The following is a 27,847-nucleotide window of genomic DNA, read 5'->3' as shown; positions in this document are numbered from 1 at the left end:
GCTATTATTGTAAAATTTAACACAGCTATTAACTATCATCTCATTAGCCTTGCTGGCTCCACTTACACTGCAGACCAGTTATTATCCAAAGCATAGTGTATGCATGATTCGAAACAGTATAGAAAAATACGAGCATATGTGAAAGTTATTTGCTTGTTTTTATGCGACATCTTGTCGAAATGGATTTTATTACGATGCGGGTCTTCAGACGACTGCCATATGTAGATGTCTTAAATAGCGCCAATGTCAGCGTCGAGATCGGCATGGCACTGTCCCTCCACCCACGATGGATGGAGGCGCTATGATTAGCATGTACGTAGTTACGTTATGATGTAACACGTACCATTAACTATACGCGCTAGAACCTTTTCATTATTTTACAGTCCCTCCACCATATGTAATTGGAGCGAGATAAACAGCAAACGCATGATATAGTCCGTGTATATGCGATAACCCGCCTCATTACCGTTAGTGTCTGGCTGGGTCTAACAAGGTGTGAATGGCTTACTGTGTGGAGATACGACTGCTGCAGCACTGCAAGTTCAGCAGCGAACACACCTGTCATCAGCCTCCACTTTTACTCAGCGATTATCGATCGCACTAAGATTTTAAACTGACATGAACATTTATGATCGCCAGGCTGTAAAGATTGGTTTGAGAGAGTGGCATTAGAGAGACTTATGCACATTTCGAATTTCGAAACTCACCTACGGGCGTCACGAAAATCCTTCCATCAGGTAAGAGTTATTACTTTACCAAGAGGTATGTGCAATTCAATTTTTCTCTAAAGATCAGGAAAATTTAAGAGCACCTTCAAAAAGCTTTCATCAACATCTTACTGGTGTTTTGACTTTTGGTCAAAATTTACAGATCCAGTGGAATATGCATGCAAAGGTATCTCATTGCGAGTCTACACTTGTGCTCTGTCTATTCCTAACGCGTATCTTTATAAATGGAGAAAACCACTTTGACCCATGTCTATTTCTAAAGCTCGTTTGATAACAAATTTGTTACTTGACGAGGAAATAACTAGTTCTGCCATTGTATCGAATGATACTACAGAAACATGATTGTATCGAAGCTCAATCAATTAAGTCTTTCAACTGTACCATCCTCCGAACCACACTCTGTAAATTTAGAAACAGTTATATTCCATGTCAGATATTTGCGCTACGTAATCTTAACGCATAGTTATTTTAATCAGGCGCACACAATTTAGGCCCAGCAAAATATAAAGTTTGTTTCTAATCCTAGACATATTGCAAAAATGATGCGGTGACGTGCGGTGTTTTTCTCTCATTTTTTGTATTCTTCAACCAAGAAGACCCGCAAAAAACATGAAAACAACATAGGAATATACACAGAGATAGATGCACAGTAGTGTTGCTTTATTTAGTATTTTTATATAGCAACAGTTCTGTGGTTTGACTTTTAGTGCAACAACGCAGAGTTTTGACAGCTTAATATAACAGTGACATATGTGTACAGTGTGAGTTATTTTGTTTAAAGTTCTGTTTTATGCGGTACTGTATTATGTACTATTGTCGCGTATTTTTGCGTTTATTATTTTTTTCATATTATCCTCATGAGCAGAGAAAAAGGTTGGCGCGGCGGGTCTGAATTGACGCGCGCGAGGATGAGAAACAACTTTTTAAGTTTTCTTAGCTTCACAGTACGATTTTTGGTTCACTTCTTTTATTGGACAACGTCAAAGGGATTTTCCTTGAGTTCCAAAAGGATCTAAACTATCTGTTGTAACGAGTCAACAATTCGTTTGCTAATTCATTGGTATGCCGGGTAAAGTAACGAATATGCAAGCGTGTTGTGTCATGACTTGACCACAGTCCCTTGGTTAATTTTAAGGCGCTGTAGGTAGACTTACCATTGAGCTAGCCACACTCTGTCGCGTCATTTCGCGAAGTTGATTTGAGCTGCGAACAGCTGCGACACATATAAGCGGCTCGGTTATGTAAAAAGACCAGTTTTCGCTTGAATGCACATTAATTAATACCAAAATACTTCGTGTTGACACGTCAATATTTTGAGACCGCATCGATATTTGTACAGTGCAGGAGAAAGCAAGGCAGCCTATACCAAACAAATATAAAGTCGAGGAAAAGCTGAGCTCCAACGCGTGTCTCAATACCAAAGACAATTCGGCTAATTTACAAGAAATGCCAGGAAGAGGTGACGGACACGATGGCGATGAAAGTTCTAATGAATCTTGCCCAGGATGCTCCACAAATACAGTGTACGGCAGCGTGTTGCTGGCAGTCATCGTAGTCCTCTATCTGCTCCTGGGAGCCGTCATCTTCAAGGGACTTGAAGAAGACCACGCGGCATCAGCCCATGAAAAACTCAAAAAGGAAAAAGGAGACATACTTGCCGGTCTGATGAGAGACTTAAATATAACTAGTCACAAGTCACACCTAGCTATAGTGCGCAGTTACCTGCGTCGGTACGAGAGAAGCTTGCTGAAGGCTAGTTGTCGAGGCTCGCAAGGCTTATCCGATGACTGGTCCTACGGAAGGGCATTTATGTTCAGTCTCACAACCATAAGCACAATCGGTAAGCATTCTTGAGAAACCTAAAAAAAAAACTTCTGAGACAAGGAAGGCGATCTTCTTTTGACAATTGAAAGCCCTCAATGATGTGAGATCTGTGTACGCTGGTATGCAACTGGTAGTTGTAGATAACAGAGGTGTTATCATTTGAAGATAAAAAAGTTAAAATATTTAACAGGTTACACAGAAAAGAGTGGCTCTGTTCCTTTAGAAAAATGATGTTCCATTGAAAATAATTTACCTTGATTGAGACCGCCCCCAACATTTCAAGTTTACGCTGTATTGATACTTGAGAGGTTTGGCGGTCAGAATAGAATAGAATTTAAATGGTTTTGTACCAGGCGCCAAATGTAAAATAATTATTTTACACATTAGAAGAACATATTCATAAGAAAAGGGTGTATTTGCATGCATTTATCAATAAAAAACTACTATAGCATAAGTATAAATAAATCAATACAGACATAAGTAAATACATATATGAGTGAAAAAACATACATATATGTGAACCAATTCACACAAGACCTATGAAGACAGACATCTACATACATACGTGCATACGTACGTGCATACATACATACATACATACATACATACATACGTGCATACATACATACATACATACATACATACATACATACATACATACATACATACATACATACATACATACATACATACATACATACATACATACATGCATACATACATACATTCATACATACATACATACATGCACTCACGCACGCACGCACATACATACATACATACATACATACATACATACATACATACATACATACATACATACACAAGCCCATATGCACTCATGCACGCACGCACGCACATACATACATACATACATACATAGCCCATATGCACTCATGCACGCACGCACGCACATACACACAAACCCACACACTCATATACATACATAACACTACATACATACATACATACATATACATACATACATACATACATATATACATACATACATATACACACATACAGGATCGAAAAGTTTACATGAGGGGAACGAAGTATGCTTGCGTATATCCACTCGCACACACACACACTGCTACTCGGAAAAGTTTACATGAGGGGGAACGAAATACGCATGCGTATATCTACTCGCACACACACACACACTGATCCACGCCGCCCTGGAAGATATCCTATAATGCATTGCTGTAAGCCCAACGCCTAAACCGGAAATAGGCTCATTTGGCGTCAAGACACCAAGGCGAGCGGACCGGCCTCGCTCATCCAATCTTGCCGCATATGGCAAGCAATTGCGATAATGACGAATGCTTTATTTCCAAAAATCAGTAAATGACATTTATCCATCCGTACTTCAGTGAGACACGTTCCCCAGTCAGTAAATGACAATGGGGCCGGGGTACCCAGGCCTCCCACAAGTATCAGAGTGTTCACAGCCCCGTGGATAGCTGTGATATCGCAGCGGTACTCGTGGCGAACGCGATCAAGTCATTGGGGTCATCGCCACAGGGACTGTGGCGATGACCCCAAACCAATGACCGAGCGCGTTCGACATGCCACAAGTACCGCTGCGATATCACAGCTACCCCGTGGATTGTTGTAGCGAAGCCAGCAGTTTTTCTCACAGAAACAAGTTGCATAATGTACTTAGTAAAACGTTGTCAGGTATATGTAACATGAAAACTGACTGAGGTCGAAGTGACTAAGGCACCGGGATTGATTTGACCACAATCAACGACAAGAGGGTGTGAATTACTTGGGTCGAAACGGACAGGGGTCGAGGTGACCTGCTGCCCCGGTCCTCAACTGCAGGCCTGACGGCCTGGCTATGTTTACATAAGGCGTCCACATTTTAGAAAATCACTAAAAGTAGGCAGAAAGAAAGCCCCCATTACGTGAAAACGCTAGGGGTCGATAGGGGTCGGATGACAGTTTGACACATTTCGTACCATTAAGAGTCGAATGATACTACATTGACCGGGTTGACCATATGACTTTCATCAAAAAACGTCCGGGGAAAAGTGAATACATTTGATGTTTGACCAAACTTTACAAAGCATCAATTTTTCGATCAAAAAATTCACGCGTAGAACTAATGAAAATTCGTAAAAAATACCACTGCCTTGTACATCAGGCACTAAAATGTCGTAGGCGTGAAAATGAGTTTATTAGAAAATACACAGTGGCTCTTAATATTAGTTTGAAAATTCCAGTTCTCCGTACTCCGTTGCTGTCTAGTTCCAGTGGGCATACTTGGCATTCCAGACATTCATTCCCTGCTGAGTGGAGCTACGTACGATCCTGAGTAAAGTAAGCAGAGAGTTTAGAGAGCAGAGAGTTTAGCAGTAAAGCTTGCTTTAGTTCCAGTAAGCTGTTGCTGTAGTTCCTGTTGAATGCTGTATTTAACCATTAAAGAATATAAGCCGAATGGCAGAGAGCTGTAATACACGACTCCCAGTGTTTTATTGGCCTGGGTTGGGCCGTTAACCCCAGCAAAACTTCGCCGGCATGGCAGGTACCATTAAGTCAGAAACCCTTATGGGCCTCTAAGCAGTGTAGTATTACTCAGGCCGGCTACCACTTTACCACTGTGTAAAGCCCTGTACGAACCCGACTCACGACACAAGGCAAGAAAGAGAAAAAGTGTCGCACATCTTTGTCATCGTCACTAGCCTTCGACGCCGCGAGGTACGTAGAGTCCGAGTTAGGAGTGAGCTCCCCGGTGTGGCACTTCCGGGCCTGCAGATCGTCGCGTCAGTGTGTGTATCTCAGAGAGAGTAGCAATGTGTGTGTTGTGTTTGTTGTGTGTGTGTGTGTGTGTGTGTGTGTGTAAGTGTGTGTGTGCGAGTGGATATACGCATGCGTATTTCGTTCCCCCTCATGTAAACTTTTCCGAGTAGCAGTGTGTGTGGTGTGTGTGTGAGTGTGTGTGTGTGCGACTGGATATACGCATGCGTACTTCGTTCCCCTCATGTAAACTTTTCGATCCTGTATGTGTGTATATGTATGTATGTATGTATGTATGTATGTATGTATGTATGTATGTATGTATGTATGTATGTATGTATGTGCGTGCGTGCGTGCGTGAGTGCATGCATGCATGTATGTATGTATGTATGTATGTATGTATGTATGTATGTATGTATGTATGTATGCACGTACGTATGTATGCACGTATGCACGTACGTATGCACGTATGTATGTGCGTGCGTGAGTGCATGTATGTATGTATGTATGTATGTATGTATGTATGAATGTATGTATGTATGTATGTATGAATGTATGTATGTATGTATGTATGTATGTATGTATGTATGTATGTATGTATGTATGCACGTACGTATGTATGTATGTATGCACGTACGTATGCACGTATGTATGTATGTGTCTGTCTTCATGTCTTGTGTGAATTGGTTCACATATATGTATGTTTTTTCACTCATATATGTATTTACTTATGTCTGTATTGATTTATTTATACTTATGCTATAGTAGTTTATTTTTATTGATAAATGCATGCAAATACACCCTTTTCGTATGAATATGTTCTTCTAATGTGTAAAATAATATTTTACATTTGGCGCCTGGTAGTATTGAAACAAAGAAAAATAAATTTTGTGTCCCGGAAATATACCACAAAAAATAAATTAAACAGTACAAATAAATAATCATTTTTTTCTTGCACCATCCATCAAATATTAAATGTGTTTTTCTCGTCTTCTGAAAATCAGAGATAATAGGTTTAATGTCATTTACATCTATAAACGTAATTTGATTGTGAATTTTTCGCCAATTTTGTTTTGGACGAGAATGATACCGAAACCGAAACCTTCACACAAATTACAAGTACCAATATCTAAGGAAGAACTGTAGAGAATTTTTATGCATAAATAGACGGACAGATAGATAGATAGATAGATGGATAGATAGATAGATAGATAGATAGATAGATAGATAGATAGATAGATAGATAGATAGATAGATAGATAGATAGATAGATAGATAGAGAGACACATTTTACTATATACAAAGTTTGAGACATCTGTTGAATACCCATGATTCATTGTTGACGTGATATAATCTATAGTCTGGTTCCCTGCCTCCTTTCTACTGTGCTAGCGAAAAGGTTCAGGTATACGCCACCATAGCGCGTGATGTCAGGCTGGAATGTTCGAAATGACTGCGCCAGGCCCTTGGCAGTCACTCAGGAACATGGCAAGGCAGTGACCATCAACACAAGTCTTCAAAATAACAATCTGTTTCAGTATGAAAACGTATGAGGTGAAGTGAGTCGGTAATTGACTTCTGAAAGTGCTTACTTTGTCAGAAATGAGAAAAATCGAGATTTTTTTCAAACAACATAATGACAATGCAGCAGACACGGGGGCAGACTACACTCATGAAACTTTATTAGCCAATCAACATGTTCAATAGTGTCGTCCAATCACAGCCGTGGATAGAATGGTGCATAGCTGACCCTTTTCGTTAGAAAATGGCAGGGAACCAGATCAATCTAATTATGGCAATTTCAGGTTGCATTTGTATTTCTTTCAGGATATGGTAACGTAACTCCTGTGACAACCAAAGGAAGACTTTTTTGCATCTTTTATTCCATATTTGGCATCCCACTATTCCTACTTTTCCTCTCTTACTATGGATCGCTGTTTGTGAAAGCAGTTAGTCAGTGTAAACAATGGGCGACAAAAGAGAGAAGGACAACACTGTCTGGACATGACATCGCGGAGACTGGTGACTTGGCTGAAGGAGCCAACGGAAGTTCTATAGACTGGACATTTCTTAGAAATGTCCGTAACAAAATTACTCTACAGACACAAAATGACCGAAATGAGGGTCAGCTTGATTCCAATGTGGACGAGAACGTGACCCCTTTGACAGCGTCAGCAGATGACACCGATCAGTTCGACGTTTCAGCTGTTACTCAAGGTTACCTGAAAATGGACGAAAACAAGAATGAGAACGAGGCTCTGGTCAAACCGGAAGGACTTTCTTATGAGCAAACTATGGCCGCCTTTGACGATGTCAACCATAAGCCGCCCCATGAAACGTCTGTTGAGCACACAGCACAGCATGAGAATCTACCATTAAGCTCATTGCCATATTGGGTACTGCCTTTTATACTCATCATCTACATTGCAGCGACCTCTATCGGTATTTATTATTCTGAACCTGGCTGGGGAGTGGTTGATTCCATCTACTTTTGTGTCATTACCTTTACGACAATCGGTTACGGAGACCTTGAATTGACAATTAACAACACGTTTTTTCAGAGGTGCCAGTACATGAGACCTTTATTGACCAGTGTTTTTATAACAATAGGCCTCTTATTGCTGTCTGCTTGTTTTAACCTAGCCCAAAAACAGATAGCAACGTGTGCAAGGTGTATCGTCTGCAGACTAGAAAACTGCAGCTTGTGTAAGGAGGGAAGAAAGAACTAATGACAAGCTAGATAAAAAATAAATTTGAATATCTTGGATTTACATGCCCTAAATCACCCACAAACACTCTAGAGCACTCTCGATGACACTTAAATGGTAGACTCTGTTGTTTAAATGCTGCAAAGAAAAGGGTGATAGAAATAAATATCTCTCTCGTAAAGCCGCCTCATTCCTTTGACTGCCAAAGTCATTTCGTCACCTATATCAAACATAGAACAGACAATTTTGATCAAAAATTTTGATCAAAGACATTAGCCGATAAAAAGTCAACAAGTATAAAAAAAAACTGCCGAAAAATTCATAAAATTGAAAGAAAAATTTTGGCGGAAAAAGTATAGCACTCAAAGCGTTAAAACTTTTAATTTCATATGTTCTGAGCATCATCGTGGTTACTCTTGAGAGCATAATACCGCTGTTTTCCATCTTGATATACTTATTCGCTGATCCACATCCCGCATATCACAAACACACAATATGCAATGGCACTTCATGTCGAAGTTAGGAGTTTCCCACACAAAGGGAAATCAGCGAGGGACTTACGGTAGAATGTGCCTCGGGGACAGATATTCTGACTCGCAAATTTCTACAATTCTTGTCTGATCTACTCCTTGGGGGGGGGGGCTGGGGGCTCATTTTAAAGCTCTTTGTGAAAGTAAAAAGTCCCCAGTATTGTGCAACTAGTGCGCCGCCCCTCGAAGGATGAAGGTGATGGAGTTCGTGGTTGTCGCTCTCTCGTCACCTGAAACAAGCTTTGGAAACTGACTGACAGGTAAGAGAACTGTCCATTCTTGTTCAAGTTCACACGGCTGGTCTCATATGAGTAAACAAAATGCATGACATAACGCATACAGTGTGAATTTGACGACGTCATACATGCAGTATACATAGGACTTTGTGCAAATAGATCTTTATGATGTAAATACGGCAGCAATACTAAAAAAAATATTGTGTGGAATCAATTCATAATATGTATACGAACTAGAAGCCCCCATAGGCTAGGTATATACGCTATGCAGAGGCGGAATGGGAGGAATTTAGGAACCCTTGAAAAATTGTGGTTGGTGTGTAAAAGCAATATATTCCACGGATTAGCATAATTAGTCCTGTTGACTATTAATTACAAGATGTGTGTATATGAGAGATAAACGTTCATGTAATGGGGTGTAAAATAAACAAAGAATCAGGAGGCTAGGTTAGGCTATAAAGTCATTTATTTTTATTTACTATGATCAGTCAGAGCATGAAGAAAAGGAGAAGAACTGATAGAGAAAACTGAGAAAAACTCAATAATAAGCTTATTAATAGTGATTGGGCGGCCTGTGGTATTGTGTGCGATGAATTCGCACACATGTAAGCCCTTACGTATACGAACTAGAAGCCCCCGTAGGCTGGGTATATACACTATACGGAGAAAGGGATGGGAGGAATTTAGGAACCCTTAAAAATGTTGGTCAGTGTGAGGGAGCTACAATAGATCCATGGAGAGGAACAAAATATTTATTCTGTTATCTCAAAACTACATCAATTATATTCATGGCATTCTCCATACGTAATTTCTGAATTACAGGTAGTTATATCGCATTAATCCGAGACAATTCATGCATGAAATTTGTTCCCTGTGTTCAAATTTGAATGTATACCATTTGTCCTGCCTGATTCAGTACAATTACGATTGGAATAAAACGGCTCTACATTGCACTATCTGTGGCCGGGTGCATGTATAAACTTGTTACAGTATCAAACTGGCTAGCACCACTGTTGTGTACGTCCCACGATGAATGAATGACAATCAATTGATTTGCCACTTTCGCAGCTTTAAATGTCACGGCTGTAATGTATATCTAATAACAAAAGTTGTGTTTCATTCGCAAAGTAGGTGCTATCATTTGTATACTTGATTTTATTGTAGTCTGGCCATCAAAGCTTTTGAAATAAATGCACTTAGGCCAGTATTTTTCTGTTGAAATCGACGATGAAGAAAATGAATATCAAAGTCACAGGTGATGTGTTACTACACAAACTGCCTCTTCCCTGAGCATGCATACAACTCTAATTAAATACAACACCAAAAAATAACAGTGAACTATATATTTTGAAAGCAGAGTGATCGACCAGAACTCTCCATTGAAAATTTACAAAAATACATGTCGTTGCCCATTTATGGAAGTAAATTGTGACCAAGCATTTTACTTAATGTTTTCAGGTCCCGAGTTTCCATATCATAGAAAATTCAGCTCAATCTTTTGATTAAGGTAGAATTGTGCCTCGAGGATAGATTTTCGGACTCTCAATTTTTTTCAAATTTTTCTTATTTTAGACTTGTGCAGGCTCATTTTAAAGCTCTTGGAGTGAGACAAAATTTTCACCGCCTTAGTTTTTCCATCATAGAAAATGTTATTTGTTCCTATAGAGTTAACGAAGGGATGGCGGCCATTTTGAATTTCATATATCTGTAAATCTCGGGTAATTTGTTTCTATAGTATAAAACTTTGCACGGTGACCCCTGATTTTTATCCTTGATTTGGTGAGGGAATTGTTGAAAGTTCCATTCAGGAAAATTTGAGCAAATATTTAATTTTTCACTTTCGAGGCGCATATTACCTTAAAATATATAGTTATTGAAGGACAGATCTCCTATTACTTTCACTGTACATTATGGAATACCGCCATTTCTTCAAGTTGAACATTTGCGACATTATGTTGTGTGGTTATCTTTCCATCTCAACTGTGATAAAATAATTTTAAAACATGGTGGAAGAGAGCAACAAATAGTTATCTGTTCACGTAATAGAATTGAAAATCAACTCTGGAAATCATGAAAAACTAGGGCAAGTGATCAACGGGTGTTTGTCATCAAACTAACATTGGTGTCATTTGTAAGTAGAGCATTCCCGGGAGAATCGGTGTTATTCTTCATTATATCATACCAGTATATTGATGGCGCAAATACAGCGATCTGATTGGTCGAGACGCGAAAAGAACCGTGGTATATTGGTGATATACCACGGCTGGCATACGCGCGAGCTCTCAGCTTGAGCAAAAATCCGTTTTTGACATTCCTCGCCAGAATTTCAATATACTGTTATGATATAATAGCAATAAATCACACCCAGAGACGGTATACCACTCGATTTTGACCAGTTCACTTCATATATGCACTCGCTATCGCTCGTGCATATATGTCGTGAACTTGTCAAAATCTCGTGGTATACCATCGCTGGGTATGATTTATTGCATAAATAACGCTCTTTTATTCCGGTCAGCTACACAGCCATTTCGTATTGCCGTTTCATTCAGACTACATCGCACGTTGCCGTGTGGCGTGGGGAAACTCGAAGTTCAACGCAACAGAGACATTTTGAAAGTGAGCATGCTTCTATAAGTGCTTAAAATATTCCATCTATACACTTCATTGCTTTATTTCATAGCATATGAGTTAGGCAAATATTTTTTGATTCGTGACAATTTTTAACTTTTAGAAAGATAGATACTTCTGCGGCAGTGCATCAAATCGTCTTTCCTAGTTGTACGTGCCCCAGAGCAGTGTTCATTGTTGCAAAAGCTGCTCTCTTTTTCAGCAATTCTGTTATGATTTGATCGACGAACTTGTCAAAGGGATGCTATAAAAATCTGGAAGTCACTGCAAACTGAATTAAAAATATCAACATTTAAATCAAAATTGGTTTGAAGAATTTATTGGAGCTGTTCCTTCGTGATTAATTTGTATCTCTTCGTTGTGTTTTGATTCTGTGGCGTTTCCATTCATTCGCATAGAAGCAATGTTTTTACAGGCCGGGCTATAATAAAATTAGCCACTCATTAACATAATACCCCGTTATTCCAAGATCAGCGAATCAGGGCCGTCGGAAGTGCGCCATAAAGGAAAGATATCATAAGGTCAAAGGTCACATCCCTCATCCGGCCTTACAGTGTGGCACTCGTGTTCGGGTGTTCAGCTTATCCAAAAGACTGGTACCCTGCCGATCGTTTCGAGCGCCTCAACTCATTTCTAATTTCAATTTATTTCGAAGAATCAACGATGTCGTAAACCTGACAAAAATAGAAGTTGCATTAATTTCATCTCACGCAACTATACTGATCCGGTCCACGTTATCGTATCACCAGCAAGGATAGATCGGAAGTGTAAAGTTGCCTTTCGTTCATTTCTGCTACCGATGTATAACATTGTAAAAATATTAACTTACTATTCATGAAATCCGTTTTGAAGGGAAAGGATATAAAGACTGTACGTTGATCGTTTACGTTGTTTTTGCGAGCGACTACACATAACACCACTGGGGGCAATGACACAGCGTACTGTAGCCTAGTGTCCATGGTTCATTACTCGGAGTTTTGTCGATATCGCGTCGGACCCGCGTGATGTGCCCGCATTTTGACTAGTTTCAAAGAAAGTCGTCAAAATACAGACACATCACTCGAATACGACGCGATATAGACCAAACTTCTTGTAATGACCCCATTATTATACATGCACGCTTTTGATTATGATTTTGTTTCCGTTTCTGGTTTCATGATTTTATTCCGAAGATCCACACTATCGTACTACCACATAGAAGTTGCCTTAATTTCATCTCGCCATGTATTCCAATATCACGCAACCATACTGATCCACAATACCTTTCTACTACCGATGTACAACATTGTTAACTTACCATTTATGATATCTATTTTGAAGGGAAATGATATAAAGACTGCGTCATGAAAAGCAGGGCAATGACCCTAGGGCCCTGCGTTCTGTAGCCCGGTGTCTATAGGGTTTATTACACGATGTCGGTCGATATCGCGTCGTATTCTCGTGATGTGCCTGCATTTTGACGAGTTTCACAGTAACGATATAGACAGATCAAACTTCATGTAATAACCCCTTTTTCGTACTTGCACGCGTTGATTATGACTTCTTCCCTGGCAACCTTCCGAAATTCGAGACGAAATCGATAGTAGTTCACCTTGCTTGCTCCTCGTTGTACTTCCAGACAGTTTGTTGTTCAACAGTAATGTTAACCGTATCACTTGTCAACTATGGGACGGGGGTATACGTTATACACTTTAGGATGTCGATACTTGTTTTCACCATTTGACGCGGACGTTTACGTTTAATTCCAGTACGATGGTGGAAGTAAAACATAGGCTGGAGTGTGTAAAATGAGTGCTTTTTCGGTTTCGTTAAAAAAACCCCAGCCCTTAACGAAAGTTACGAGGCTCGCCAAAAATCGGGTCAAAGTGGAACTCGCACCTTCACTGAAGACGGTGCTGGATCGAGTGGGGATACGCATCGCACAGAGCGAGCAGCTCTACGGCATCTATGAATGCAATGAGGATATAGTAGCCGCATCAGTCAGTTCATCTACAAGATTATTATGTCCTTAGAGATGACCTATATGCTGAATTAACCATCTAAGAAAGGGTTTGTGAGCGGATAGGGGAAAAACTTGGAGCTTGTAACTCGTTCTTTGCGATGTACATTTCGTTGCATGAAGAATGTAAAATTTCGAAGGTATGCACATCGTCTGCTCGTATATCTTCGTTACTGGCTTGTCGAATTAGAACTAAATTTGTTAAAACGATCTACACGAAAGTATGACTTTCTTTAGAATATCACATACTCTGTACCGGACACCTGGCACCACCACTATCAGTGGTTCAGGACGGTCCTACTTAAATTTGTAAATCACAAATGTCCCATGGACCTGGTAATGTATTAGCTTGAATGAAAATGATTATTGGACCAGTTTAACGTCATGTTATATCCGAAACTTACACGATACACGATTATGACATGTCTGAGTCGCTTTACGAATCGGAAACATTTGACTATGACATATGCACTTTCTCTGTCGTATATTTTAAGTGGTGAAGTCGGATTTTTGTGGCTCGTTTATGGCTGTACTCGATGTAATTCACTGCCTTGATTTTTAAAATTCGTTAACAGGAAACGTGCCTTGTAGCGGTTCTTTCATGTTGTACCATCAACCAGGACCGTACTCTTCAGCAGTGACATAGTAAAAACACCGTACGGGACCATGAACGACGAACGGTGTCGGTCGCAACCAATACAGACTTTCTCTACTTTTACGTGTCTTTGGTAAAACCGTGCTTGTAGCTAAGTGCAATGCCCCAAAACTGAAAGCAAACAACAGTTCCGACCTTAATTATAAATGACGTTTCCGAGTGTCATAAATTCTGTTCGCTCAGCTGTGAACATACCAGCGCGATGCGTACGCCTCGCTGTAAGTTGTTCCGGTTACAGTGAAAATACGATTCATATTTTAACATATTTTAACATGTTTTAACATCAATACTCTCTAAACAATTTGGGAGTGGCAAAACAGGCATATCATTTATGATAAAGGCGTGTATTCCAGGTCGCTCGATACAACACATTTTGTAATTTAAAAATCGTCGGGAAAATCGCTCCTGAACACACGTCAAAACAATACGTCGGCCGTCTTTGTTCGATATACTTACCTAGGTTACCGTGGAAGCTCAATACCAGTTACAAATAATAATGACTGTCATTTATGAGGCCAACAACGTTCGCTTGACTGATCAAAGGGCCAGCGCATATACCAGCAATTTAAAGCGCCCATGCCTGCCTCCATGAAATGGACAACACGGGTACGCTGTGGCTAATCTATGCAGACTTAATGTCCATGTAATTCTGGTAGTCATGATATTTTTTAAACGAATGTGACATACACCGGTCAAACAGTTAATTGCTTGCTTTTTGGATAAAACGTATTTTCAAAACCGCTCGCCATTGTGGTCTGCATGAGACCACGGCTACATGTGCACCATTGTTAGAGTGTTAACCTAGACGCGTATGACTTCAAAATGCGCATCTCAAAGGGAAATGATCAATATTAAAGCCCTCTTGGCGACTGTAAGAAAATAGAAAGGAATAAATCGTAAATATATGAACTATTTTACCAGTACAAGTGAATATATAAAAACAAGCAGGTAAACATACAAACTAACAACAAATAAATAGAGAGATAAATAAATGAATATATAAAGTTTTATTTACAGACAAACAAATAAAGTAAATGCAAGAGGTCATAGTGACAGTTCCCGATAAAGGCAAGTTCCTAATATATCACTTATTTTCATCATGAATGTTTCGAAAGTAGAAGGTAGATTATATTATATCATGCTACTATGCGCCATTCTGATTGGACGAGAGCTCATTCCACCGATGCTAAAATATTTTTAGCAGTGATAAAAACTGGCCTTTCAACAAGCATAGAGAGGAAACCAATAAAGGGGGCATTTAGCTTGCAGCGAAATTTTTGGGGTAATAAATAAATAAATAAATAAATAAATAAATAAATAAATAAATAATGAATGAATGAATGAATGAATAAAATAATAAATGGTTCATTTAATAATTATTCTTTTGCAAACATAGATGCAGACTTTGTCATCCTCGTTTTAGAAATGCCTCACTTTACTTTTGGCACTTTGCCGTACTTCCACTGTCACTTTTTGTCGTCTGCTTCGCTGAATATAAATGCCCGGTCTCCAAAATTCCCCGGGATTTCCGACGTTCGATCTCGCTGACGTCTGTTTTCTGTAGTTGACTCTTAAGGTGACGAGAATACACAAGTTGTTATGGCAAAAACCCCGACCGCAGTCGGGTATACACTCGATTTTGGTACATTCGCTCCATACAGCACTCACCTATCCGCTCGTGCTAGATGCCGCGAATCGTACCAAACTCTCGTGTATAACCGCCTACGGCGGGGGCTATTGTTTAAATTCTTATAAACCACTGTTTATATCGTTGGTTCTTATAAATCTCAAGTATTCTTTAATAATAAAGATCTCGATTTCTAATAATTAGTGACAAAATTGGATAAAAATATCATGGCTGCAAGTTCCCTGAAGTATTTTGACACGAAATTAAATATCCATACAAATTTTACATGTCCCCTTTCGATGTATTTGCAAAGAGGTTTATTGTCTTCATATATGCACTAAAGTAAGAAGAGCTAAAATTCACTTTTTCGAAATTTTTATGATCTGCTGATATACCGGTGAGAATGAAGTAGTGTAAGTTTACCATTGAATTACGGTATCTCTGAAAGAGATCTAATTGCTATGTTATGTAAACACGTTTGTGTACGTGGCGATGGCGGATAATTCGTCTCACGTATTTAAGTTTTACAGTTTTACGAAACGAATAGTAATTACTGCTCATTTGAAAATCGGTGAGTTGTGTCTCAATAACTTTCGCCATCGCAAGTAACATCTGTCAGATGATGTAGACACAGGGTGCACAATTACATTACGGATTCAAAAATCTAGTTTACATTATTTAACACGAGCATCGACCTATCCTTAGTCAAATGATATCGAGACAGGTTAGTTTTACCATATCGGTGGTTATTGTAATTTTGAGCTTAAAAAAGTAAATTCTTGACTCAGAAAACCTGCATATCCCTCTTCCCAGTGCTTACGTCAGTCATGTCCAGTCACGTGGGCACCATTTGACCTTGCTGATCCGCAGTAAATATTTCTTGATATTGACTTTAAAACGCAGGACCCACAATTTACAAACTGTAAACTAAGTCACTATCATTATATATTTGACTATTAACTATTCTCAAGGTATCTTATTAAAATGTAAGTATAATCCTAAAAGAATCATACAAAACAGTATTTGATGATAATGAATTTGCAACACTTAATTATAAACATGTTGAAATATTTTTAGTAGGAATAATAATTGATTTTGCTTTTCAATGCCATTGATGTAGATTAAACGTTTTCAATCAGGCCGTTAACACGAAGTTCATATTCCGAGTACTATATCCAATACTGTACGTTCAATCGTTGATGAGTATTTCAGATATTAAACTGCAGTATGTGAGAACAGTTTGTAACTGACCCTGAAATGGCATTTAGTTGAAGGAACAAATCTTCATTTATCCAACTAGAATACAAAGATATTATACATGATGTTGATGTCAGTGATATGAAAATGTTGCTTTTGAAAAAATTCAAGTGCCATGTTCCAGCGGGACGTACTTAATCATTGAATCAACCAATCAGGCAATCAATAAACAAGGCTTACATTAGCTGAACTTGTTATAACCCTGGTTGGGCTGTGCCGTGCGGCTTGGGCTTCTGTCGCTCGGCTCGCGCTATGCTCTGGTTGTCGCACGACAGAAGCCTAAGCGGCACGGCCCAGCCCCACCAGTGCTATAATTATTGCAGCTAGGTTTACATATGGCGCCAAAATCCACAACTACAGTACGCTTAATGGTTAGGCCACACCGTATGTCATGATGACGGGTGGCTTTTCAAGTTTCTTTCAAAAGTTTGCAAAACTGTAGCTTCTCCGACGTCCAATGGTAATGAGCTTCATATTTAGGTGAAGCTTATGAAAATGCAGGTCGCCATCCAAGAGTCGTGCTTATTGGTTGTTCATAGACGTTTCTCACTGGAAGAACAAGCTGGAACATACAACTGCGTTTGATCACTGACACATACAGGAGTCTGGTTGTGAATAGCTTTGAAAGTCAACAGACAAATGTTGTACTCAATCTTCAAATGAACTGGTAACCAATTCAGATGAGTAAGAACAGCAGAGATTGGCATATTTTTCTTGTGCGTTAGGTTATCCTGACTGCTGCATTTTTGCTCGTTGTACTTAAGTTACAATGCGCCTCGGGGACAGATATTTGGACTCTCAAATTTTTACATTTCTTTTCTGATCTACCACTTGTGGGGGTTCATTTTAAAGCTCTTGGTATAAGAAAACTTTTCACCGTCTTAGTTTTTTCAAAAATCGAAAATCCAATTTTTCTCGATAGAGTTAACACAGAGTTGGCGGCCATTTTAAACTTCAAATATCGGTAAATCTTGGGTAATTTGCTTTTTATAGCACCGAATTTGCACACTGACCCCGATTTTTATTCCCGACTTTGAAAGAGACTGGCTGAAATATTCCTTGAGGAAAGTTGGAGCTAAAAGTCAAGTCTTTCACTTTCGAGGCGCATACTACCTCAAAAACTATTTTGAGCAAAATTCTCAAAAATAGCTGCTCACTCGACGTTTCTTTTTCAAAGATCTCCGGAGATTTCTGCTTCTTGTTATTTGCAGAATAAGTTTGGATGCCGCCTGTTTGCTGTTTTCCTGGGCCAGATTAAAACAAGCCGACAATATGATCAATCCAATCAAAATAAATATGATGCAAATGATTGGCTTCAAGGTGTTCATAACGCCAGTACCGCTGGTTATGGTCATGTCACCGAAACCAACTGTTGTCCAGGTTACCACACAGAAGTAAACAGAATTCAGATACGTCCAGGACTCCGTAACTGTTAGCAAAGCTGCGCATGCGTTGGTGTACAATACCAAAGCAATGAACAAAATAACCAGCGCACGATTTCGGTTTTGTGGTTTTTCAGTATTCAAAAGCCTGTCGGCGAACGAGTTGCCACACTGATTTCCGTGCCGTCTTTCTGCTCTTGATACGATGCTTGGTCGATTTCTGATATATCGACGTGGCAAGCGATTCGATTGTTCGCCGTGGGTGGCTTCCAGTTTCTTCACATCGAGGGCAATTTCAGATCTGAAGGTGATCTGGAAGTTTTCAACATCACTTTTTGAACCGCTGACCTGTTCCGATGTCTCTTGGAGTCCATTTTCCATCGATAGCGCAGTTATGTTAAGCGTCCTCCGTCTCTTCCTCCATCTTTTGATCTGCATCATGATTTTCTTCAGCGATATTTCGGCCTTCTGCGCCACTGCTTGACCGATCTTCGTGATGAAGAATAGGAAAATGGGTATTCCGAACACAGCGTAGAAGATGAAAAAACATCGCCCGCCAAAAGTTGCGGGAAACACTCGACCGTAACCTGTAGATGCCGAAAGACAAGACAATATTTAGACAAGGCGATATGAATGTTGTTGTTGCTGCTGCTGTTTTTTCTGTTGTTGTTGTTGTTGTTGTTGTTGTTGTTGTTGTTGTTGTTGTTGTTTATTGTCGCTGTTGTCGTTGTAGTAGCCTAAACATTCACGGGTGATCAATTCTTTTACCATAAGTGTTCAATTGAATAATGTCACCGTATATGCTCGCATGCATTCCACATCGAAAAACTTATGTCAGCATGAACGAACAGCGAAAGATATTGTTTTGTTGATGGTTTAAGCGTTTCTATTCAGTGGTTGAACAATACAAAATGGCCAATTAAAGACAAATTACTTGCACCCTGGACGACGACGATAAATTTTGCAACCCGAATTGGCGGTGAAGTCTGCAACTTATCACCCCGGTATAACTAGTCTTGTTGTGTACCCCGGATGTAATGTACCCGTAAGAGCTATTTACTGTTGAACTTGTGGCTATATTTATTGGTCGAAATTAATACTAATATGTAAACATGATCAAAGTCCTTTATGGAACATTTAAATTCCCCTAGTACTCAGTGCATTGAAATACGCCTTATCTACTTTTGAAGGTAGCTGTGGGTCCATAGCTGTGGTGTTTTCGGACGGGATTCCTGCCTTTTACGGGCTGGTTTTGACTTTTTACGATTTTAACCCCGCCACCACAGCTATGGGAAATGCGTAGAAAAGCGTCCATGTTACGCCCGACAGCACCCTTGTCGCAACTTTGTTCGGCGATATTTCGAAAAGTTTCCATCCAAATTACAAACTGCCAACACTCATCGACAACTTGGTTATTAGGGACTCACCACGACCAGAAATCCGCTCAAAATTCACTGAAATATCGCCGTTTTTCTAGCTTAAACCGACATGACTACCCGGAGACCGCCATTTTGCTGGCGTAAAACTGTTGTTCGAGGCTCTCTGCAGAACGTCACTACAGTGACGTAGCGGTGACCTCTCAACTTATAAAAACAAACTGAGAGATTACAGCCGGCATCCGCGCCGCATAAACAATCACAGATCCCAGGACTGAACTATTTTTTTTCCAAGTTAAAGTTTGATTTCAGTTATGTGAGACTGGCAATGTCCATAGGACAAACGATGGTCATCGATATCACACGATGAAATACTCAGTTTGTTTTCTATAAGTTGAGAGGTCACCGCTACGTCACTGTAGTGACGTTCTGCAGAGAGCCTCGAACAACAGTTTTACGCCAGCAAAATGGCGGTCTCCGGGTAGTCATGTCGGTTTAAGCTAGAAAAACGGCGATATTTCAGTGAATTTTGAGCGGATTTCTGGTCGTGGTGAGTCCCTAATAACCAAGTTGTCGATGAGTGTTGGCAGTTTGTAATTTGGATGGAAACTTTTCGAAATATCGCCGAACAAAGTTGCGACAAGGGTGCTGTCGGGCGTAACATGGACGCTTTTCTACGCATTTTCCCATAGCTGTGGTGGCGGGGTTAAAATCGTAAAAAGTCAAAACCAGCCCGTAAAAGGCAGGAATCCCGTCCGAAAACACCACAGCTATGGACCCACAGCTACTTTTGAAGGTTGTTTATCTTATGTTATGTTCAAGTCGTGTTTTGAAGCCGCCAAAATGCATCATTTGTCGTAGACAAAGCCACTGTCACTGAACCGAATCCCTGTAATTACCGCGAAAACATCATTTATATTTCACGTTTAAAAGGTAAATATATGGTATGGTGATGATTTCTGAACTCAAGTAGAGGGTACATTTTTATCACCAAACGATACATGATAAAATATTCGAAATTTTGGTCGATACCTGTGTTGTTACCACTGGGGACCAGTATACGTAAATAGTATACATACATTTGAATTGGTGCATTGATAAATCAAATATGTAAATGGCGTTCACTTGTAACACCTGTTTTCAATTTTGAACTTTCAGCGTCATTAATTATCGTCAATATCACAAATTATCATGCTGATTATGAGAAATAATGGGGACCAGGAGTTGTGACGCCGCCAAGCAAGCGAGGGCATACGGGAGGAGAGCTTCTGTAAAGGATGTTGTTATGGTTTGAAATGATTGTTGTACGCACGAATCGATCAGAGGCATAGAAATCGCCGTTGTTCTCGTAGTTGCAGGGTTAAAGGTTAATTAATCCGCTTTTATGTCGCTCGTATTACGATCCATTCGATACATGCAATGGCGACGAAATAACGCTGGTAGTTTTGTTATTATGAAAACAAAACAGACAAAAACAGACAAACAAATCAAAATGGCTTACCGATGGTGGTGACTATGTTGAAACACATCATAAACGCTACAATAAAATTGATATCTTTCACCCCAGCATAATACTGGTGAAAGTGTAAATCTCTTAGGTCGTCAGCGAAAACATCTATCCTTTCCGCAGCACGTGCGTGGAAATCCGCTTCACTGGCGTCTTTCATACCGAGGAGATCGTCAACTGCTGCACGATTTAACTCATCCTGCTCGGCTTTGAACTTTTCGCTGTCCACTCCTTCGAAGTACATCATGACGAAAGCTCCGACCACCAGGTAGCCCAGCAGTAATATACTCAGCGTCAGAGAAGCCTTCATTGTTTACAGCGGAAGGTATCACGCACCGGAGTGACATGGATTTGTTGGGGGAGTTCACTTTTCCAATGGCGATTCATGCCGCGTCTACATGATTGTTGCTGGTTATCTCTCGTGCGTTTCAACGTGCCAACATGAGAACGGCTTTAAAGGGTACGCAGGACAGTTCATTGTGTTAGCGGGGGAGGCATTCGTCGATAAAAATAAGTCACAAGTTCTCGAAATGTGTGAAGACAAATTAACAATGAAAAGTTCACGTGGTAATGTCCTGCAGAAGGTGGAACCTTCAAATTTGCAGAATAAACTATGATACATGGACTTCAAACAAAGCCACATTACCTACATGTAATGACAACGGGCGGAAAAGAGTACTGTACCATTGTCAAGAAGGTTTTTAACAGTAAAGGATTTCGCTTGTCATGATAAGCAATATGGAGAATGATTCTCCTCGACGGAAAATCATTGAATTTAGGCGACCAATTCTCATAACTCATCCGGATTGAGACGCTTTTCCGGATCTGCTATCCGAATCGTATATTTAAAGAATATACAAGAATGCCAGGCGTACCGGCGACATTCTACCTAAATGGAGGTACATTAAACAGTTTCACGGCTTTGTGATTCGAATTTAAACTGAAATAAAGCTTGGAGGCTGGTCAAGGCTCAGTTTGTCTGTGGCTTTGTGTTTTCCCAATTTTTCAGCATTTTTCTTCCGTTTTGTAAGTACGTTTCTCTTGTTCAACAAGTCTCCGAACCATGTCGTAATGCAAAGACTCATCAACACAGCCTGTATGTTGGACTTGGTTCAAGTCTGTGATTTGTGAATTTTTGAGTGGGGGTGAACGCAATGATTTGCGTCATTTTTTCATGTGAAACGCGTGAGTGGGATGAACACTATGCAGGGGGGGGGGGGTTCTCTCGGAATCACAGGCAGAAACTCACTACTGCGCAGACTCAAAGGTAACGCGTTCAGTCGCAAGGAAAACCTGGCCTGGGCTGCCAAGTTCCAAATAGGTTTCTATGAAATAGGAGAGATACAAGAGAAACCATTACAAGTGATTTTTTTTTTTTTTTAATTCACCGACTTGAACCAAGTCTACGTGTATATGTGCAATTCAAAATGTTATTCTTGACAATTTGATTCTGGTTCAGATTAGATCGATTTGGCAACTGATAGTCTGTATGCGTGATGTCTGTATCAAGGCTATTATTAGGTAGTTTGAGCAGGAATAATAAGAAGGTAGTGTACCTGTTTTAATAGGAGATAAATGAAAATATTATTACAAGCCACAGCTATTGTCACAGTCCAGTTTCCAATAATAAAAGTTCCCGTTAGAATAACGCATTGAAATGAGTGAGCTATTACAAGACTGCAGTTCAGTCTATAAGCAAATACTGTGGAGCCGGGGGAGGTTCGCTACGCTGTCTAAAATCCACGGTAATTAAAATTCAAACACGATTGTCGAAGATTTCACATAACGATTCGGATGAATCAAGAAGACTGTCGTCGAAACTCAAACATTAAAAGATTCACGCCCTCTCGAACGTTTCCTAATTTTAGTCTGCTCTGAATATAAAGTTCATTCGCGGGCGTTGAGGAGTTTACTGCATTTTTACACTGCAAAGAAAGATTGAGTTCGATAACCTGCGTTTCTGCCAATAATATCCCATGGTCATATGTACCCACAAATAATGTTCTACTGTCAAATGCTGAGCGCCAAAACGAGTTACCTGGTATCAATAAACGTCCACATTCGGGTTCTTTGATGATTTTATTCACAACAAAAACATCATGAAGACTTGATACAGATATATCTAATATCAAAAGTTGGACGTCGAAATGATTCGAGCTACGGTGGCGGTCGCTTGTACTCCTACATCTTAAATGTGCAGATGAACGGATTGTCGTATTTTGTGCTCTGTGCCGAGTCGGTGACAATATGTCTACTGGCACCTGGCAATGACCTGTTGACGTAGATTACAATATGCAAATACAATTAAAGCATCTTTTGTCAGAAGAATGCCTGCATAACTGCTGTCATCAGAAATAGCTTCCGAAAACAAAGTGTAGTGTAGTATTGGTGAGTGAATGCCAAAAGGTCAGTTTATGCTGTTAATGTTATATTATTTTCACCGGATACGATTACAATATCGATTGTTTTCAACATGAAGATTTACCCCGATTTAAATCAACATTTTGAGACGAATCCATGTCTCTTATTTTTACATTTTTATGTATTCCTACCCTTCTTGTACAAGCGAAGTAACAAGCTTAATAAACTTTTGTTTTGTGAATATCTGAAAATTACAAGCCTTTTTGTTTAACACTGATGTCGGTGAATCTTCAAGTTGCGATGGGTGACCTTTGACCTGGTGAATTCATATACTCCGTTTATCCAGGTGAAGAAATAAATACGAAGAAAGTTTGCTGTTGGGCAAGTATGGTGTTCCCTTTGTCAGGTTCAACCATGACACAGCGTCAACGCCCCCTGCGGAAGGAATTTTAAGTCTCCTTTAGGTGCCTACCCTGGAAGTATACCCGCAACATTTCATTTGCCTGCTTAAATTACGCATTATCATTTCATCAAAACACGGTTGGATGCTAATCATTTTGATTGTTAAATCACATTAGATAATGATTCTGCTTAGTGGAGCACATATTTGTAATAAGCTATAATCCAATAATATCTTACGTTTGTTACTGACGATCTCGTATCGCCTTCTAATACCAACATCAAACCTTGTCATTTGGCCACACACTGCAATCGGCCATACTCTATTCTGGACACAGAACACGTACTCTTATTTTACTGTGTGTGGGACGGCTGTGGTGTTGACTCAATCAATTAATCCGCTGATACGGACAGCGGATTAGCAAGTTGGCAACATTTGCGGAACAATTAAAGTGGTATGTACACAGGTTGGAGAGGTGATAAGGACTTGTAGGTAATAAAGAAAGCAGTCAGACGGTTTGGAGTCGAAATCTTTACTGGAAGTATCACAGTCAAAATTAATAAAATAAAATAAGCCCGTGCACAAAGAACCCCACCCCTCCCCACCCCAAGGGACAGCCTCCTTTACCCTGTGAGTGAATTGATGGGAATAAACTTCAGCAGACAGTCGCTTATATCGTGGGGTGAACACTAAAACCCACTGCGAAGAACTACCACGTACGCCTGAGAAAAACCAATCGACTAGCTGGCCAGTCTAATTAGGAAGAGCTTGTGTCTTTCAAAACTTGATACATGGAAATACTGACCCTTCCCTGATTTCTAACACAAAAAACAATGCCGAACCTCTTCTCATCCTTGATCAAAAACTTGAACGAGTGACCCTGCCTATGCCATGTATTTTGCATTGTAATGGGGGATCTGGAAAACTTTCCACACTCCCAATACAAATGTCCATTTGCCTTTTGTGCTATTTGCAACTTGGAACCGTTGTGCTGCAATCAACATGCAATCATAAATCCACCGCACAGGCTGTTACATTTGCTCCTTTCCCGATGCAGTTACTCGGCTTTTTATCCTTCAGTGGTTTAAATTTCAGGCGGGAGTAAAGTGAGTTGATTAAATGCAAAGTAACAAAACGTCCTGCAAGATCCGATACTTGAGCTGTTAATGAATAATTCAATTATGCATGATAATGAGCAAAAGCAAACCTCAACTTTAAAAAAAAGATTTTTGATATCCACATTTTTTTTTCAACAATATGCGTTTGCCGTCAGTTACACTGGACACACTTCAAGTTTCCAAACCTATTTACCATATCACCGGGAGTGTGAAGAAAGTTGAATTCCAAGTTCCTTCGTCGAAAATGTAATTCCCTGAAGTTCCTTCGTCCGCGACGGGAACTAAAGTATAAATGCCTTATGATTTATCAACAGTTTGTAGTTAGCTTTCTTTTATAATATGACATTCAACCTTGAACGAACCAGCAATAAACAAAAGACCGAAACCAAAATAGATGAATGGCCACTGTTTCTGTTAACAACGGTGGGATTATCATTTTTGTCGTCAAAGTCACGGTCGGATGGGGGTCACGGTCACAGCGTTCGCATCATACAGACTCTTAGCAAGAGCCGTTTCTCGTCTACGGTTGGCGTACATCTCTATTGGGAAAGCATCCGTCCCTTTGGAACATATTTGGAACATATATTCAATTAGTAAGCTAGACACCCCGTTGTTTGTCTTTTCCCGGCAGTAGTACTGGCCGTGGGCCATCGCGTTCACCAACGATCTGCACAACTGCCAAACAACCACAAAAACAAAAAATCCCTCCACCAAGGGAGGGAATGTGCAACAACTAACTGTTAAGTCGTGCTAAATTTTATTCCTTCAATTTACTCTGTTTTTATATTTATATACCGACAGACGTGGAGTAAGTCTGGGAATAAACATGATCTAGATGGATGAAGAAAATACATTACTCTTGACAATATACAGTATTTTTGTCACAATCGAATTATTTTAACGAATTTACCTTTTCTAGGCTCAATGCAAGCATGAATGGAGGTATTTGGATAATTTTTGAGGGTGAAAATATCTTTTTTAATTCCTATGGTTGTGTGTGTGTGTGTCTGTTGGGAGAGGGGTAAAACCAAATACTACAGATAATACTTTTCGTGCAAACATAGCATAGTTAGTAACGTTATCCATTTTATTGTAATCGTAAGACTCGTCGGAGGTATCACCGCGTTAGGAGTATTTAATTGAATTGAGCTACTGAAAAATTCCCTTTTCGCGCATTCAACTTCCCCCCCTCACAGAACATGAAACTTGCCTGGTTTGGATCGTGATATATCCACTGTCTACTGCTCTCTTTGTTCTTTCCACAAATGATAGACCAGCCTAATGTTTTTGACATCTTTCCCGAAATTAACTTGTACGTTGTTGGTCAAAGTGGCTGTTCTAACCATTTGTATGGCCTGTTAGGCGAGCGGCTGACTCACCTATTTTTCACACTTACAGTACCCATACCTCACATACAGCAACATCATGCATCATTTGAAAGCTTAATATCTCTACTTCAAGAAACCTGACGATGTCGAAATGCCAAATAGGGCTCCTTTTTGCGTAATTCACACGGGTACCCAATTTGCATAAATGCGACATAAAATTAGAAAATCCATTGTTAAGCACTCTAAACATACTTTTAAACCATCGAGTGATATATCAAATGAAAGGTATTTGCATTTAAAACACAAAATTAATATCCAAAGAGATATTAAAAGTAATTTTACTGAAATATTTTAATATTTAGATTGATAAATAAATTTTCCCCATACATAACGGTATTTTAAAAATTTTAAAAGGAGGATAAAAGCAACCGCAAGCTTATGATATGCGAAAAGTACTATGAACATGGAGAACAAATGAGTTCTGAAAATCAACATTTCTTTTGTTGAATGTTTGTTTTAAAACATGTTGAACACCTCTTCTTGGTTGCAATATTATTCAATACCAATGTCTATTTTTCATAGGTCAGATGCTAATTCTCCAAACATGCCTTATTGTATAGGAGTAAACTATACCCATTCACAGCATATAGAAATGTTTTAATGACACTCGACACTGACTGTTGTGCCCTGTGGTCATGGTCGTCTCGATAAACAATGGCCTTCTCATATTAAAACGAGTTTCACAGGCGTCAGACTCCTCGGAGACGAGTCTGGTTCCCTGAACCATTTCTACGGCTGGCTGGGCAGCTAACGAAAATAGGGTCAGGCGTGGGCTATTGTGAGCATTGCTACCATTGGTCAATAGGAGTGCAGTGATTGTATTGAATTTATTTCCAGCGTGGAGTTACCATGGAGGTCGGAAGAGTCTCTTCCTACCTCCATGGAGATATCTTCGAATTTCGATTTCCCTTTTTGAAGGCCCTTTTTGAAATCTGGTGCCCTCCGCCTTTATGTGCGACATAACTGAACTGAAACGTTCGATGTTACACGATGCGGCAAAACATATTAGACAATCACAATATACACAATATCACACACAAAACGCAAACAACTAGGATATGAACAACACGGGTTGCTTTCACTTTATTACTTACCAATAAATACGATGAAATGAAATATGGTGCCTTCCGTCTACATATTCCACATAACTGGACTGAAACGATCGATGTAACACAAGTAAAGTAACAAGTGATTAACCATCTAAACAAGATTTCTAGAGAAATTCAAACAAAAACGAAATCAATAATGCATAAGGGTTTTCCAGAACACAGCTATTTATATGTTCTTATTTGTTCAGCTATGTGGGAATTAGACGGCGAAAGGTCCCAGTATGCGTATCCTAAACAAACAAAAATCAATTGCAAAACAAAGTTCAGAT

At 39.6% G+C, this 27,847-nt stretch overlaps 3 protein-coding genes across 3 annotated transcripts in view; 2 read left to right on the top strand and 1 right to left on the bottom strand.

Annotated features, from left to right (window-relative positions):
- Positions 1-431: 431 nt before the first annotated feature.
- LOC139138682 (uncharacterized) overlaps positions 432-27,847 on the top strand; it is a 39,533-nt gene continuing 12,117 nt past the window's right edge. The window contains exon 1 of the mRNA XM_070707170.1: positions 432-737. The gene's annotated coding sequence lies outside the window, so the exon portion shown is untranslated. The remainder of the gene's footprint in view (positions 738-27,847) is intronic.
- LOC139138681 (potassium channel subfamily K member 18-like) lies at positions 2,035-10,086 on the top strand. Its single transcript, XM_070707168.1, has 2 exons — positions 2,035-2,568; positions 7,122-10,086. Exons 1-2 carry the CDS (start codon positions 2,175-2,177, stop codon positions 8,021-8,023), a joined length of 1,296 nt encoding a protein of 431 aa, XP_070563269.1. The 5' UTR covers positions 2,035-2,174; the 3' UTR covers positions 8,024-10,086.
- LOC139138680 (TWiK family of potassium channels protein 18-like) lies at positions 15,042-21,663 on the bottom strand. The gene is made up of 2 exons (XM_070707167.1): positions 21,197-21,663; positions 15,042-18,906 (listed from the first exon to the last, which is right to left on the bottom strand). The coding sequence occupies exons 1-2, from the start codon at positions 21,510-21,512 to the stop codon at positions 18,077-18,079; spliced, it is 1,146 nt and encodes a 381-aa protein (XP_070563268.1). The 5' UTR covers positions 21,513-21,663; the 3' UTR covers positions 15,042-18,076.

Source organism: Ptychodera flava, chromosome 8, assembly GCF_041260155.1.
Source record: "Ptychodera flava strain L36383 chromosome 8, AS_Pfla_20210202, whole genome shotgun sequence".
NCBI lineage: Eukaryota > Metazoa > Hemichordata > Enteropneusta > Ptychoderidae > Ptychodera > Ptychodera flava.
This window is presented reverse-complemented; position numbering and strand designations above follow the sequence as displayed.

Excerpts from the sequence above, each read along its gene's own strand:
- LOC139138681 (XM_070707168.1), top strand. The coding sequence starts at position 2,175 with ATGCCAGGAAGAGGTGACGGACACGATGGCGATGAAAGTTCTAATGAA. Across the intron at positions 2,569-7,121 it reads CACAACCATAAGCACAATCG|GATATGGTAACGTAACTCCT; the intron begins GTAAGCATTCTT and ends TATTTCTTTCAG.
- LOC139138680 (XM_070707167.1), bottom strand. The coding sequence starts at position 21,512 with ATGAAGGCTTCTCTGACGCTGAGTATATTACTGCTGGGCTACCTGGTG. Across the intron at positions 18,907-21,196 it reads CAACATAGTCACCACCATCG|GTTACGGTCGAGTGTTTCCC; the intron begins GTAAGCCATTTT and ends CGGCATCTACAG.